General features: G+C 41.4%; 1 protein-coding gene across 2 annotated transcripts in view; it reads left to right on the forward strand.

Annotated features, from left to right (window-relative positions):
* Nucleotides 1-16,965, forward strand: part of slc41a2b (solute carrier family 41 member 2b) — a 50,981-nt gene that overhangs the window by 24,978 nt on the left and 9,038 nt on the right. For both annotated transcript variants that reach the window (XM_038739034.1, XM_038739035.1), the window contains exons 9-10: nt 135-266; nt 643-791. In XM_038739034.1, the coding sequence (XP_038594962.1) occupies nt 135-266; nt 643-791 (281 nt within the window). The remainder of the gene's footprint in view (nt 1-134; nt 267-642; nt 792-16,965) is intronic.

The following is a 16,965-nucleotide window of genomic DNA, read 5'->3' on the forward strand; positions in this document are numbered from 1 at the left end:
TAATAACCAAATTTAAGCTGTTCTTGGATTGTTTGTTTACAAAAGTGTTTGTTAGAAAAAGAATGTTGGTAGATATATTGTTATCAGATTTTATTTACGTAAATATCAACCATGAGCTCTTATATCTTGTCCAGGAATTGGGGGTAATCTGGTGGCTATTCAATCCAGCAGAATCTCCACTCACCTGCATTTACATTGTGTTCCTGGGGAGGTTCCTGACGAGGCCAAGGGCTGCTACTACCCCTGCCGCACATTCTTTGGTACAGGTTAGTATTGGGCAGGCAAATATACTCACCATTTAATTAAAAAATAATTCACATTGGCTGTGCCTTGCTGTCCAACTCCAACAAGATAGGTGTGAAGGGCTTATATTCATTATTTTGGCTTTTATAAATTCTGTCGCTGATGAGAAGCCTTCCACCTGACACATTTATTTTGTTAATTGCCATCTCCTGCTTTCCCAGGTGTAAATGAATTCTTGTTAATCAGTAGGTGGGTCAACTCCAACGAGCACAATTTGCCACCAAACTATTCAAACATGGATTTTTAGGAAAGAGTAGATGTACAATTTTATACTTTCCTCTGCAAAGAAATTATTCCCTTACATTCACTCTTCGCTCCAACCTTTTTGTATTTTCTCAGGAGCCAATCATCGCTCGGCTCAGGTGCTCCTCCTTTCGGTGATCCCAGGTCACCTGATCTTCCTTTACACCATCCACCTGATGAAGAGCGGACACACAACCTTGACACCCATCTTTATGTCCGTCTACCTGGCTACTGCCATACTGCAGGTGAGCCCACGGGGACTTTTAATGCAAGTGTTGTCTGTTTTACATTCATTGCTCAACATTCTACATAAGTATTCAAGGGCCATCTTCACAATCCAGAGCGTTATTTTAGCAGACATGAACACTGCTTTAAAGATAGTTTGCATTGTTAAGATGATTTTAACACCAAAACAAAAGATAGTTAGGAAAACCAAGACTCTGCAGCTTCTGTCAGCTCTACCTGAGCTTTTTACCATCTTTCAGATCATTGTTTTTGTTTTGTGGTGCACGGTGGAGGCCAAACAGAGAAAAAAGATATACAGGACTTGCATTCATCAGCTGGGCACAAGTATAACTCCAAATAAATGCTAATACTTTCAGATTGTCATTATCAACTCATATATTGAATATTACAAATTCTTCTGTTTCAGTCAAGACATGAAGGATTTAACCATTCACCAACCAATCTGAACAAGCTTGACACAGACTGTCTCTGACATAACAAACCCCCTGGCAGAGTCTGATATGCACAACTATTGATAAGGAAGAACATATATTCATATACATTCAAAATGCACGCCCAGATAAATGCTAATACAGGAGGAGGTGGAGGCAGCGGTGTAGCAGTGAGGATGCAGAGCTCAGTGTTGTGGTATGCAGACTGAATGAGCGGCAAATGTTTATGTAGAGCACCTATTGAGAGGGATAGGACGTGGCAATACTTTAGAGGGTGTGATTATAAAATGACGTCCCTGCCTGTGTAAACAATTGAAAGGCTCCATCTCCAAAGTTTGAACACAAGAAAAGGATATATATATATATATATATATATATATATATATATATATACACAGTGATGAAAATAAGTATTTGAACACCCTGCTATTTTGCAAGTTCTCCCACTTAGAAATCATGGAGGGGTCTGAAATTGTCATCGTAGGTCCACTGTGAGAGACATAATCTAAAAAAAAAAAATCCAGAAATCACAATGTATGATTTTTTAACTATTTATTTGAACACCTGAGAAAATCAATGTTAATATTTGGAACAGTAGCCTTTGTTTGGAATTACAGAGGTCAAACGTTTCCTGTAGTTTTTCACCAGGTTTGCACACACTGCAGGAGGGATTTTGGCCCACTCCTCCACACAGATCTTCTCTAGATCAATCAGGTTTCTGGGCTGTCGCTGAGAAACACGGAGTTTGAGCTACCTCCAAAGATTCTCTATTGGGTTTAGGTCTGGAGACTGGCTAGGCCACGCCAGAACCTTGATATGCTTCTTACAGAGCCACTCCTTGGTTATCCTGGCTGTGTGCTTCGGGTCATTGTCATGTTGGAAGACCCAGCCTCAACCCATCTTCAATGCTCTAACTGAGGGAAGGAGGTTGTTCGCCAAAATCTCGCAATAATGGCCCGGTCATCCTCTCCTTAATACAGTGCAGTCGCCCTGTCCCATGTGCAGAAAAACACCCCCAAAGCATGATGCTACCACCCCCATGCTCACAGTAGGGATGGTGTTCTTGGGATGGTACTTATCATTCTTCTTCCTCCAAACACGGTTAGTGGAATTATGACCAAAAGTTCTATTTTGGTCTCATCTGACCACATGACTTTCTCCCATGACTCCTCTGGATCATCCAAATGGTCATTGGCAAACTGAAGACGGGTCTTGACATGTGCTGGTTTAAGCAGGGGAACCTTCCGTGCCATGCATGATTTCAAACCATGACGTCTTAGTGTATTACCAACAGTAACCTTGGAAACGGTGGTCCCAGCTCTTTTCAGGTCATTGACCAGCTCCTCCCGTGTAGTTCTGGGCTGATTTCTCACCTTTCTTAGGATCATTGAGACCCCACGAGGTGAGATCTTGCATGGAGCCCCAGTCCGAGGGAGATTGACAGTCATGTTTAGCTTCTTCCATTTTCTAATGATTGCTCCAACAGTGGACCTTTTTTCACCAAGCTGCTTGGCAATTTCCCCGTAGCCCTTTCCAGCCTTGTGGAGGTGTACAATTTTGTCTCTAGTGTCTTTGGACAGCTCTTTGGTCTTGGCCATGTTAGTAGTTGGATTCTTACTGATTGTATGGGGTGGACAGGTGTCTTTATGCAGCTAACGACCTCAAACAGGTGCATCTAATTTAGGATAATAAATGGAGTGGAGGTGGACATTTTGAAGGCAGACTAACAGGTCTTTGAGAGTCAGAATTCTAGCTGATAGACAGGTGTTCAAATACTTATTTGTAGCTGTATCATACAAATAAATAGTTAAAAAATCAGACATTGTGATTTCTGGATTTTTTTTTTTTAGATTATGTTTCTCACATAATATCTATCTATCTATCTAGAGATATATATCAACATCAACATATTTGGATAGCTCAGTGGTTATTGCAACTGACTTTGGTACAGGTGGCTTCGAGATGAACACCTCAAGCCACAAAGAGCATTACCCCCCCATGGAGGAGAAGGCTAGAGGCCAAGATCAAGGCAACACAAAGAGAGGTTAGTCAGCTCTCACAGCCACAGAAAGGTGCAAGGAAGGGGGTCTACCTAAGAAATACAGCAAGCTGTCGATACCTGAAGCTCTAGAGACTGCCAAACAAAGACTTACCGCTCTGGCTACCTGCCTAAAGAGATACAAAGGAGAAGCAGAAGAGAGGATAAACCGGATGTTCTCCACCGAACCATCCAAAGTGTACTCTCAGTGGCAGGGTAATAACACAAGATCAGATCCACCCAGGGCTGAGACTGAACAGTACTGGAAGAACATATGGGAGAAAGAGGCATCCCACAATACCAATGCTCAGTGTCTAGTGGATCTAAGAACAGATCACAGCAATCTCCCAGAACAAGATCCAGTAACCATTACAACGGCAGACATCCAAGAAAGAGCGGCAGGTATGAAGAGCTGGACAGCACCAGGCACTGACATGATCCACACCTACTGGCTGAAGAAACTAACTGCACTCCATGAACACCTAGCAGCACAAATGAACCAACTGCTGATGGATGGGACCCACCCAGAATGGTTAACCCAAGGACGGACTGTCCTGATCATGAAGGATCTCCAGAAGGGAAAGATCCCATCCAGCTACCGGCCAATAACCTGCCTCTGCACAACATGGAAGCTCCTTTCAGGAATCATAGTGGCTAAGATGAGTAGGAAAATGGCTCAATACATGGACAGGACCCAGAAGGGGATGGGCAGTAACACCAGGGGAGCCAAGCACCAGCTACTGGTTGATAGAGCAGTCACTCAAGACTGCAATACCAGGCAGACCAATCTGTGCACCGCCTGGATTGACTACAAGAAAGCCTACGACTCAATGCCACATACATGGATCCTGGAATGCTTGGAAATGTACAAAATCAACAGGACTCTTATAGCCTTCATCAAGAACTCAATGGGGCTGTGGAAAACAAGTCTGGAAACAAACTCAAAATCAATTGCACAAGTCACCATCAAGTGCGGCATATACCATACGATGCACTATCCCCGCTGCTGTTCTGCATAGGCCTGAACCCCCTCAGCCAGATCATCACAAAGACTGGCTACGGATACCGGTTCCGAAGTGGAACAACCATCAGTCACCTACTCAACATGGATGACATCGACTCACTGATCCACACTACCAGGATCTACAGCAACGACATTGGAATGTCGTTCGGACTAGACAAGTGTGGCTGCATGGTATCAAAAAGAGGGAAGATGACAGCTACAAATACCTTGGGATGCCGCAGGCTAACGGAAACCATGACGAGGTAGCAAGGAAGTCTGCCACAGCCAAATACCTACAGAGAGTAAGGTATTATCTGAGCTATCGACACATATGCCCTGCCAGTCATCAGATACCCCGCTGGTATAAAAAACTGGCCAAAGAAGGAGATAGAGGCCTCTTTCATCAAGACAAGAAAACCCCTCACAATGCATGGAGGGTTTGACCCCAAATCCAGCACCCTGAGACTGTACGCCAAGCGTAGCGAGGGAGGCCGAGGGCTAGTGATTGTCAAGACCACTGTCCAGGATGAAACGACAAAGATCCAAGAGTACATCAGGAAGATGGCCCCCATAGATGAAGGACTTGGTGAATACCTCAGGCAGCAGAAACCCGAAGGTGAGGACAAGGAAGACGAAGAACCTTCACGGAGAGACAAGTCGCTGCACGGCATGAACCACAGACAAATATAATAAGTGGCTGATATCAACAAATCCAACAAGTGGCTGGAAAAGACTGGACTGAAGGACAGCATAGAAGCATTAATCATGGCGGCACAAAAACAGGCACTCAGTACAAGATCAATAGAGGCTGGGGTCTACCACTACAGGCAGGACCCCAGGTGCAGACTGTGCAAGGATGCCCCTGAGACAGTACAGCACATAACAGCAGGGTGTAAGATGCAGGCAGGAAGTGCGTATGTGGAACGGCATAACCAGGTAGCTGTCATAGTGTACAGGAACATCTGCCGTGAGTATGGGCTGGAAGTCCCAAGGTCAAAATGGAAGACACCTCCTAAGGTAGTTGAGAATGACGGAGCTAAGATCCTGTGGGACTTCAAGATCCAGACTGACAAACTGGTGATGGCTAACCAACCAGACATCGTGTTGATCGACAAACAGCAGAAGAAGGCTGCAGTGATAGATGTGGCAATCCCAAGCGACAGCAACATCAAGAAGAAGGCTTGAGAAATACCAAGGGCTGAAAGAGGAGCTAGAAAAGATGTGGAAAGTAAGAGCAACAGTGGTGCCAGTGGTAATCAGAGCACTGGGGACTGTGACCCCCAAAAACTGGGAGAGTTGCTACAGCAGATTCCAGGTAAAACATCAGAGGTCTCTGTCCAGAAGAGTGCAGTCCTAGGAACAACTAAGATACTGCGCAGAACCCTCAATCTCCCAGGCCTCTGGTAGAGGACCCGAGCTTAAGGATGACATATATATATATATATATATATGCAGACAGGTTTGCGCTGTGATTTTACATAATCTGCATAAGATCATCTTACTTCCACTGATGACTTCCATTATTATTCACCAGCACACATTATTTTCTCATCAGTGAGAATAGGATTAAGTTTCTATGAAAGATGAATTAGTGGACGTGTTTTCTTAACATTTGTAGTGAAGGAGGAGAAGCTCGTGTATGTATCCTGTGGATTCCTAGAGCATTGTGGTTTCAGGCGATGCCTGATGGAATCTCACTTCTGTACGTTTTTGTTTTGGTAGCAGTTAAGATAATTATGAAGGAATGACTTGAATTATGAATGGCTGCTTTTACTTTTTCAGGTGCACCACAATCTGTCTTAACCTCTGGAATTTTAAGAATGTAGTTGGAGTGTTTTTGTGTATGCATCAGACGTTTGCTTTGCCCAAAGGCTTTTTAAGGCTCCCTCAAATCTTTAATGCAGACATGGAACATTAGGATGTAATCTGGGCCACTGAGGAGTTGGAGATTTTCCAAATCAATTAAATCTTTAGCCAGGAGAGCTGTGGTTGTTAGAACGAGTTTGGATCCAGCCTCTTTCACATCTTAACATGTACAACCACTAAAGAGAGAATGCTTATCAATTTATGGATTGGATTCAAAAACCACTTTGCTTTTTGGTTTTTAAATGTTCGACAGGGTTTACAAGTTGGGTCAGGCTAAAAGGCAGACAAGACACTGCATGTCAGAAAAATTCATGAACTTGCTGTGTTGTCTTTGTTGATCTGTCTCTGGGACATGTTAGGGAAATTGCCTGAATTCTGCTTTGAATTATGGCTTCCGCATGGTGTCATAGTTATTATGGAATAAGTGTTTATTGAAGCATGCTGCAGAAATAACTCAGAATTTAATCTGCTTTGTCATCGGTGTGTTTTCACAGACACAGACAGAATAGCAGACAATAATTATCAGGCTGAATGTTGCACATAATATGGAAGTTCAATAATAACTGTTGGTTTTCCTAATGACATATTTAATCTGAGGCTCAATTTTAATACTGCAAAATTATTCATTTATCTTAAGGGTTATGGATGAGTTTACCCCCCCCCCCCCCCAATTTGTTAATGCTTGTCAGTAATCATAACCATTAATCAGACATGCTTGCAGTCAGTCTATATAATGACTTTATACTAAATGGGTTTTTGTATTATTTTGAATGGTCCAGATAACACATCTAGTAGTTTTTAACAACTAATTTCAACAACTTCAGATTGTTCTACGCTACAGCAGACAGCTAACCTCACACATGTAAATATAGAGAGAGTATGGAGTTGTATTTCTGGGAAGACATGGACAGATTAAGAGAGTGTGACAGAGAGGAGTTAATACCACAGCAATAGATGTACTAAAGCTACTACGAGTACTACTACCAGTAAGCTCATATTGAACATGTGTTGCTCAGTGTTCATCATTCATCATTAACACTCCCTCGCCTTTACTACTTGTATGCCGAATCCTTGCTAAGCTAAGCTAGCAGTTCAGACGGCTCTGAACCGTCATCTGGGCCATCAGTAAAGGTGGAGAATCGATGGGGACTGAAGTCATTGCTTTTAATGTTGCCCAGTAAAGGCATGCTTTATGAATTAAAAGCCAGTGTAATCATTATGAAAACCATATAATATTATGAAAGGGTCGCTTGCAGAGAATTTTCTCCTTAATCTGCAGCTGAGTTTCTGTCTGAGCTGTCTGGCCCCCAACTTCACTGATTTTACACTTTAATCTCACCATTCTTGTAGTGTAGTTTTCAGACACAGCAGGTAGCTTTATAAAAAAAAAACACTGTACTGTACAATACCTGCTCAGCACCAAACAGCAGGCAGACACTGGTAGTGAACATATAGCGTTTAGCAGCCTAAGAGCCAGATATTTCCCTCAGGAAATGGGGTAGTGTCCTTTAGTATCCTTTGGGCTCTGCAGCACCTCACCAATGATCTTCTGAGCAGTTTTAATCACCCGCTGCAGAGCCCTCTGGTCCTGTGCCGTGCACATCCCATGTTAGTGATGTTTCCTGTCAGGATGCTTCTATTGCTCCTCTGTAAAAGTTAACAAGAACTTGGCACACTGTTGTATTCTCTTGGTAGATAATATGGTCAGATCTTAACATTAAGAATTCAGCATCTAAAGAACATTGCCCATCTTTGACTGATTATTATTGTTGTAAACACAGTCTGCCTCTCCTCTTAATGGAGTCCTGCGTTCTGTTGGCGTGGAATACAATGTGTCTGTCAATTTCAATGGCTTGATCTGGGGTGTTGTGGAGCCAGGTGTCTGTCAAGAAGGGGGAACAGCAGTCTCTGATTTTTGTGTCTCTGGGTTAGTCTTAAGTCTTATTTCATCCAATTTTTTCTCCTGTGACTGGACATTAGCCAGGAGTGGTCTTAAGTGTGATTATATATATTTTTCTGCATCAAATCGACGGCGTAACCTCTGCGTAGCCCCATACCCTACACAGTAGCCTATGCCGTAGCCTGAAGTTTACCTCCTCAAAAATTACATGTAATTAAAAAACTACATGTCGGGGCGATGCGGACCATAAGTACTGTGATTGGTCAGCTGGGTAGCCTTGCAATGCCTCTGAGCCGACAGGAAGTGCCCCGTGCTTTAAGTAAATTTTTCAAGCGGCCAAACCAGTGGCTGTAACACGGTGGATCAATATATTTGAAAGTCACACCTTAGCGAAATGACTCATTTCCCTATCAGAATGTGATCCATTCGGTCGTTAACATTTAAAAAGTAACAGCCGCACGTATACAATTTTACCCCCATTCAAGTTAGCAGAGGGCCAAACCGGAAGTTAGCCTGCTTAGCTGGCAAAAGTCAAAACAGTGGACGCTATGGCGCTACCGCCGACTAGCGTCTGGTGGTGTAATTACAGAACGACACAGACGCTGATGCACAAGTATTAATGCATGGCTACGTGTGTACTTACGCCGTAGGCTCTCTTCCTCCTCTTTACACCCCCTAAAGAGGAGGAAGAGAGTCGGGATAAGAGCTAAGTTAACCGAGCTAGGACCTAAAGCGTGGTTTATACTTCTAATCACAATTGCAGTTACGATGTCATCCTGTGCAATTATATAACCGCAAAAGGGTGGATTATATCAATCTGCTGATTATCCATGCTCACATCGGGCTCTTGCATGTGCCCCTAAAATCACATACGTGTGAACCCGTGTGAGAAATGAGCACAGAGAGAAATGGGCCGGTCGCTCTGTGACAGAGACAGAGAGGCATCGTCTGTAGCTAAAGCGGTGAGACAAAAGAAAAGAAGGTTTGGGTTTAGCTAGCTAGCCATTAAAAGTTTGCTATATCGGTGCCTTGTTTTGTTCAACATGTTCAACTTTTTGTAAAGCCGATGTGCTAGTCAGTGTCACTTTTCATCAACCAACCAATCACGGCCTGGATGGGGCTGCATATTAAAACAAGTTTGACGAACTAAAGCAAACTTTCGAATGATGAACAATATGATTATTGAGTAGATATAGTACTTAGCATTAACAAATTAGTGACCAAAGCAGGCCCGGTTTTCAATATGCAGCACTTCCTCCACACTGTGTGGCTGGCATTAAACAGTGTTTGTGTAGTAGTCCAAGTTTATGCAACTGTCAAAACAAGGATGTGTGTTATTAATACAGTATCTCCCACAGTAGAGTTTTCTGTGATGAGTGTTTTAAAAAGCTGTTTACAATGTGGCAAAATCTGTATTTAAAACTGTATTTTTTCTTATGTATGTTTAACTTTGTCTGAGTTAAGAAATACACATTTCAAAATGACAGTATGTTGAGCATTTTCCTTGATAATTAAGCAAGTAGACTCATAGTACCATTTATTCCCTGACTTTTTCTCCAAATCGTGCAGCCATAATCCCTATGCTTCTATTTTCTATGTTAAGGAGGTGTGTCTGTCATACATGCTCTGTTATTTAAGGCAAAAAAGAACAAACAACAATAAACATGTTGCAAAGTATGAGGGAGCTACTGGCCATCGTATCTACATGTGTTGCCATCTTTGGCTCAAGGCTGCTATTGCACTGTCCGTCTGTATTCCCACTATGTTCCAAACACTATTATCGTTTGAAAATAAGGCTAGATGCAATTGCTTTCGCCACAGTTGTCAAACATGAGCCTTTGAAGCTCACAAGCATCAATCTATGCAGATCTACATTTCAGCACTGCATAACTTTTTTTGTCAGTGGATCAGCTTTAACACATAATGATTATTGCAGTTTGGACAAATCTTAAACCTCTAAAATAGATCACGGTAAAAGGGATTACTAACACCAGGAAGAGCAATAGAGGAAACTGCAGTGCTTTGGCGCACAGTAGTTCAGGAATGGGCCTAAGTGCAAGGCTCTTGCTGATGTCTTTATCTCTCTGAAAACAAACGTGTGGGTGTTTTGAGGATTGTGAGCAGGGTATACTTCTGCGGTGGCTGAGCCTTCAGTGAGACGCTCCACCTATGAGAGACATTTATTTTATTGTTTTCTCTATCCACGTTTGGAATACATGGTTTCAACTCTGGGTAGGAGAGAAGTCAAAGAAGCTCAGTTTAGAATCTTGACTGAAGTAGACTGCATCATTAGTTATGCTGTGGTGGATTACTGCATATCTAAAAACTGGAATCATTTTATCCATGGTGTATTTCATGTCCTGCAGTAACCATAAGCAAGTAAGTGTTTAATTCACACATGACCTACCGTTTCAAATATACGTTGCCAGAAACACTTAACATGGAGTTCCATCTAGGACTACCCTGTGATAGTCAACTATTAACTACAAAAGGCCGTTAGGCAATCAGAAGAGTTATTAGTCGACTAAGTTTTCTTGGTCAGTCAGTTGCAGGAAAAAACGACGACCTCAAACTCTATTTGGGAGCTGCGTGTTGTCATTTCATGATATGTCACTTAACAGCATGCACACATACATGGCACTGCTGCTAACTTTAGGCTTTGCCATTAGCTAGTTAGCTCAGTTAGCAGTCCCATTAGCTTACTCTGCCTGGACTGGGAGTTTGGACACCCAGGGACTGTTGATGGTTGGTTTCACCACTAGCACAGGAGGTTGGGACTGCTGGTAGTCACTGTCAATAAGTGTTACTTTCGTCAGACAAAACTAAACGAAATATGTTCATCGATTACCTTTTTTCCCCTGACGAAAACGAGACAATGACGAGACGGCGACAATGTCCATAAAAGGTTGCTGTGACTAAATTAACGTGCAATATTGTTGAAGAGACTTAAATGTAATTCATAATATAAAAACATTCATAAAATCTCTCTTTCCTTTTGTCAGTATAATAAGGAGACAAAATATTACAGGCCATGTTTTCTCCCTCTGAACTTTCTCTTGAACAGTGTTCATTCAGCGGTATTTTTTCTTCCTGTGCTTTGCACGCTGGCTGACCGGGGCGACGCCTGGTGCGCAAGGAAAAAAGTTACCGTGGAGCATGCGAACTCTGGTAATGAACACAACATGCTACGGAGAAAGAGGCTCTTAGATATTTGGTCCCATTTCAAATAATGTGAGGCGGACAAAAAAAAAACAAGAGTGCCTAATTATATATGAGTGCGAGCGATGTGGGTTTTAAGATTTCTGGAAAAACACTACAAATTTAAAGCAGCTTATTGAGGCTAACCACCGGGAATTGAGATCAGTTAATGTCTCCTTTGCAAATAATGCTATACAAAACTATACTAATGAGTTAGAAAAGTCTAAAATGATGGTTTATGACTAAAACTAGACTAAAATACTTATGATTTTCTTTTGAGTAAAATCAGAGTAAAATACCCAGACTCTTAGGGGGCTTTTACACCTACCTCGTTTGCGCCGGACTTTCTGACTTTTCAGTTTGGTCCGAACCAAAATTGCAGGAGTGAAACCACAGTCTGGACCAAACAGACGAAAAGAGGTAGTCTCGGTCGGGATCAAACTGAACCATGGTTTGGTTCGTTTCTGGTGTGAAAGCATTTTTTGGGTGGTTCGGACTGTCAGACTATTACAGGATGTTCGGCGGTTGCCGTTTAAACCAGAAACAAATAAATGCACAGATAAATGCACTGAAATAAGGACACAATTATAAATCTCCCGTGACAGCTCATCTTTTGATACAGACGGCCACTAGGCCTATAGTATCACACTGCCACCTATCTCTCAATGAGGATGTTTAATAGCGAATTTGAACTAGCTTTCAGTATAGTTGGTGCTGCAGGTAGTAGGCTTATACCATAATAATAACAATGTAGTGGCAAATATGCATATGTACATTTTTTATTCATTCATTCTTGTCAAAGCTCACCGCTGAACTGTTTAATAAACCAATCAATGTCAAGTACACTGAACGCAGTCAACATAGATGATGACGACAGGACGCAGGTCTGTCATGTAGCCTAAAGTCCTTTAGTGCGGTTGCAGAATTACAGTGTGAAACCAAACCAAAAGTAACCGAATGTATCAAAACATGAACTTTGGTTCGGACCTTGGTGCGGACTTTCAGGTGTGAAAGCCCCCTTAGTCAACTAAAACTTGATTAAAAGAGTAGTATACAGTGGACTATGACAAAAACTAACAAGGACATTTGACACGGGACTAAGACTAAATTTTAAAAAGGCTGACAAAATTAACACTACTGTCAATCTTTATATCAATGCAAAACTAAGGTATGCAAATTAAGACAATTATTCATCAGCATGCAAGGTCATTGATTAATACCTGGACCAAAGAAAAAGAAAAGGGTGTGTCCAAATCATGTGCAGGCGCAACCAACTGAGAAAGTTGGTAGCACCAGTGCTACCACTGGTGAAGTTATTCTAGAGCCCTGCTGTACGTCATATCTTATGCAGTTTTATCAGTATATTCAAAGAATGAGGCAATGCAAAATAACCCAAGGCAACACAGTGCAATAAGCCAAAGAGGTGTCAAAGAAAACTCAAACAAAGGATGAGAGAATAGCAGTTTGACAGTGTAGAGTCAAGAAACTGTAACTTTGAAAAGGTTACACAAAGTTTACGAGTGATTAATATGCATGACTATGGTAATGTAATGTTCATGGGAATCACGATACTGAGACTTAATAATATTCAAAAAGTCATGGCCAAAAGTCATGGGGTCAGTACATGGTCAAATACAAACCAGTAATAAATGCATTAAAGCCATTAACAAAGGGACATCTCCTGCTCTGAAGCCCAAGCCTCATTATTTAAAGTGAAGGCTGGATGTTATAAGTGTTATCTTGACAGATCAAAAATCCTGCACAAATAAGCTGTGAGAAAGTAGCTTGATCTCTTAGCTTTTGGTCCTCAAACCGCTCAGATATGCTCAAGAGTAAGGCACCGGAAAACACTAAATAACAAGGATTTCCTAGGTTCAACTAAGATCTCCAATATAATATCTTTTTCCGTACAGTACATTACAGTACAATTATTTTCTAGAACTTCTGCTACCACCTAGAGGTCTTCTCTTCGGACAAGTGGCGGGTGAGGGCGAGGACAGTGGCTATCACACTATGGTGAGCGCTAATGAAACAGCAGAGCTGGAAGACCCGCCTGCAGGTTCCCGGTCAATGAATGTTACAACAGCAACAGAGAGACAGCTGTGTATGAGCCGAGGACCGTGTCTGTGTGTCAGCGTTGCACCGCTGTTGTCGGGTAACGTTATGTGAATGGAAACATCCAACATGCTAACTCACATTAAACTTACATCACCCAGATGCACCGATCACCGGGACTAGGAAAAAACAAACTTTAGCCCAACTCCTTATCCCTGCTGCTTTCAAGCCAATACTATATAACACTATATTTCAAAAAGCCTTAAGATGCATAAACCAAACAGGATGAATAATCACTGCAGCAATTGGCATATTATATTACATTACCTTATCTAGCCAAGGTGAAACTAATTGCAACAACTCATACTGCACAATTTGTTGATTGTTTGATTTCACCCCTAAAGAGTTCTTTGTGCAACAAATATTGGATTCATTTCATAGGTGTAATTTACACTGGGGACATGTCTCCATCTGTTTTTCAAAGCATTTGTTAAATATGTTCTGAAAAATGGCATGAAACAAAAAAAGGTTAAAAAAAAAACCCAAAAATGAAAATACTTTGAAAAAGGTCTATTTGCATATTAAGCTAACATGCAATGCCATAAATATAGAAGAAACAAATGTGCATTGTCCAAAAAAAGTTTCTTAAGCAAAAACAATCTGCTGAGTACTGCATTATATTCTGTTTGAATTGTCATCTGAATCACTTCATATAAATAAAGACAATTCTACCATAAATTGATGCTGGTGTTTAGTGCTCAGAATTTTCTAGGCCCCCATTTAAATATATTTCAGCATTGAATATTTCATCAAAATAGAGTTCATTCATATCTTGTCTTGTTCTCGTGAACCCAATATTGTAAATCGTGCATGTGAGCTAAGTGTATCGTCACACCCCTAATTTGAACCCCTATGTCCACACTACTTTTCAACACAAAGTGGCGTCCTTTACTCTTATCAAAGTACAAACACACCCCCAAAAGCTTTTCATTATATGGCAGTGAAGTTGGAATAAAATTTCATCCTACGTGGTATTAAAAAGGTTTTTAAAAGTCTTAAATTTAACTGGGGGTACCCTGTAAAAGAAACTTAAATGTGCTCTTCTTGATAGGAGCAGTGATCACCACAAATCTCATCAAGATCAACGTTTTCCCCAGCCATGCCATTACAAGAATTTGCCAAATTTTAAGTTCCTTGGCAAAATAAGCTGAAGAGGCTGCATACAGACAGCTTTCATTTTAGCTTTGTTTGTAACAATTTGCTCTTCCATTAGCCTAGCTAGGACGCTGTGCTTGTGTAAAATAAAGAGGATGAAAGACTGTGGATCAGCCACTACACAGAGAACAAGGGAGAGGCTGCAGTGTAATAATAAATTACACTAAAAAAAGGTGTTTGTGTGTAGCAAGTGGGTTGCTAAATTTATTAAGAGCTCTTCTGAACGTCAAATTTTGAGCTTCAAAGCTTCCATAGTAATTAAGTGTTAACATTCACTGCTGTGTGCGGAGGTCGGGAGCGCGAAACCCCCCCTCAATATTCAAATATCAAAATTGAAAATCGAATGTGTACCCACCGATCGAATATTCGGGTCCAGCCCTACCGACATGGCATTTTACTTTCCCCGGTCAATAAGGCAGTCCTTACTGTTGAGCCATGCTTCCTTTAGAACCTTGTAGACAGGATACTCCACGCTACTGAGAGGTAACAAAATTCCTGTCTTTTTCTCTGTAAAGAAAGTGTCAAAAAAAAAAGCTTGCCAAGACAAATGTTTAGATACAGGTCATCCAGAAGTGACAGCAGATGGCACAGGAGATGAAACACTCTCAACAAGAGAGTTAGAGTTAGAGGGCTGTTGATTGCCAGAGCAAGAATCCGGAGTTTCAAAATAGGATGCCTGCATCAAACAGCTTTCTCTGTGAGAACTGGAGAGCTTGTGATGATGTTGTCCTGAACAGGATTGCGGCAGTGTGATGTTAAAGTAATTCTGGACCTTAATGCATCCAAAAAACAAATTGTCAGGCAATTAGATGGTAATGAAACATGCAAGCACCGGGAACAAGCACCCAAATGGCTGAGAGAGGTCCCAGAAATGCCCCGATGTCTTGGGACACCGAGATGTACTGTACCATTTTGGGTGGCTATAATTTGAGACGGGCTTAACTGGAGGGACTCAAGCAGATTTGTTAACAGCCTGGTTCATTAACCAGGACAGACAGAGTGTGTTGAATCCTAAGTAACACAACTGCATTGACTCAGAAATGGAAGTGCTGACCTCCAACCTGCTCGGTAAAGTAAAGATGTTTGAGGTATAGTCTTCTTTTTCTCCCATCACTGTAGGTGCTAAAACTATTCGGCTACCTGTTCCACCCATTTGTGGGCACGTTTGAGTTTCAAAAATCTTACCCAAGATAAAAAGAAGAACTTATTATTATTTCACTGCGTCGATAACAAAGGCCCATGGCCAAATCTTTGCATCTCCAAATTACCGACTATACTGACAGTTTGCCGGAATTCAACCTTCATTTTTCTATTCACCAGCTGTGCATTAGAAAATACTCAACTTGTGCCTAAGAGAAACTTCTAAATACAAAGAAACTGGTGAATGTGACAGCTTCTCCTAAATCACTCACACATGCCTCCTAAAATACCCTGGTCTGTCTATAGTCAAGTAATTCCTGAGCATAATGTTATTCAAGTGATGCACTAGAATAGCTTATTATACAATATTGGATCAACGGAGGGAAACGCTTGTGATGTCTGCAATTCAAGCATTTCAGTGAGCACGTATTTTTGAAGAGTGCAGCAAAATCCAATTATGTTTGCCAAGATGATAAATACTTGCAGTATTCTAAAGTAGCTAATAGAGTGACATTAAGTGATACAGTACATGTTCTTTCAGGCAGGATTAGCAGGTTTCTTTAAACAGAGGACTGAGGGTTGCCTTTATTTGCGTATTTAAGTGATCCACAGAGGCAGAGGGGGCACAGAGAAGAAAATCTGAGCAAACACTTTGTGTCAGAGAGAACAGAGGATGTTTTTGAGTTAATGCATGAATATGCCACACTGACAAGAACACATATGTACGAGCAGCCTCTTGTGGTTTGTTTTTAATGTATTTTATGTCTTAACACATGCGAACAAGTAATGTCCAGTTAGTTGCAGGATTAACAGGAATGACAATCGTGGATGTCATATTCAGATCAGAGTCCTTTTATATTGAGGATCTCTTGATAATTGAATAACACCGCACTAATACAAAAGGCAGAATCACAGCTTTTCGTCTTGCTGTTGTATTTAAATATTTTAGCAAAATAAAATAAAGCTCAAATGAAAATAGCTCTCACAAAGCGCTGACCAAAACATACAGTACCTTTTACAAGTAGTGAACAGCCCTATGGTAAATTCTGTGAACAAAGTGGGAGAATACAAAACAGCTAGTGTTTTTTAAGACGGACCACTCTGTTAGAGTTGTTGAAACTAAATTTGTCGGCACAACAAACACTCGGTCCACTCGTTATTGTTTCTTGGTACTTCAAGTTCAGACACAGAAACTCGACAGCAGCAAGTTTCATTTTGGTTATCAAGTTACTGACAGAATTAACATTAATTGGGAGCGAGTCCTTACTGCAGCAACCCAGGTTCGAATCCAGCCCTGGCCCTTTGTTGTGTATTGCCTCCTATCTCT

Source organism: Micropterus salmoides, unplaced genomic scaffold (genome assembly GCF_014851395.1).
Source record: "Micropterus salmoides isolate LMB-PRFRI ecotype aquatic unplaced genomic scaffold, ASM1485139v1 Ms_hic_scaffold_23, whole genome shotgun sequence".
NCBI classification, from domain to species: Eukaryota; Metazoa; Chordata; class Actinopteri; order Centrarchiformes; family Centrarchidae; genus Micropterus; species Micropterus salmoides.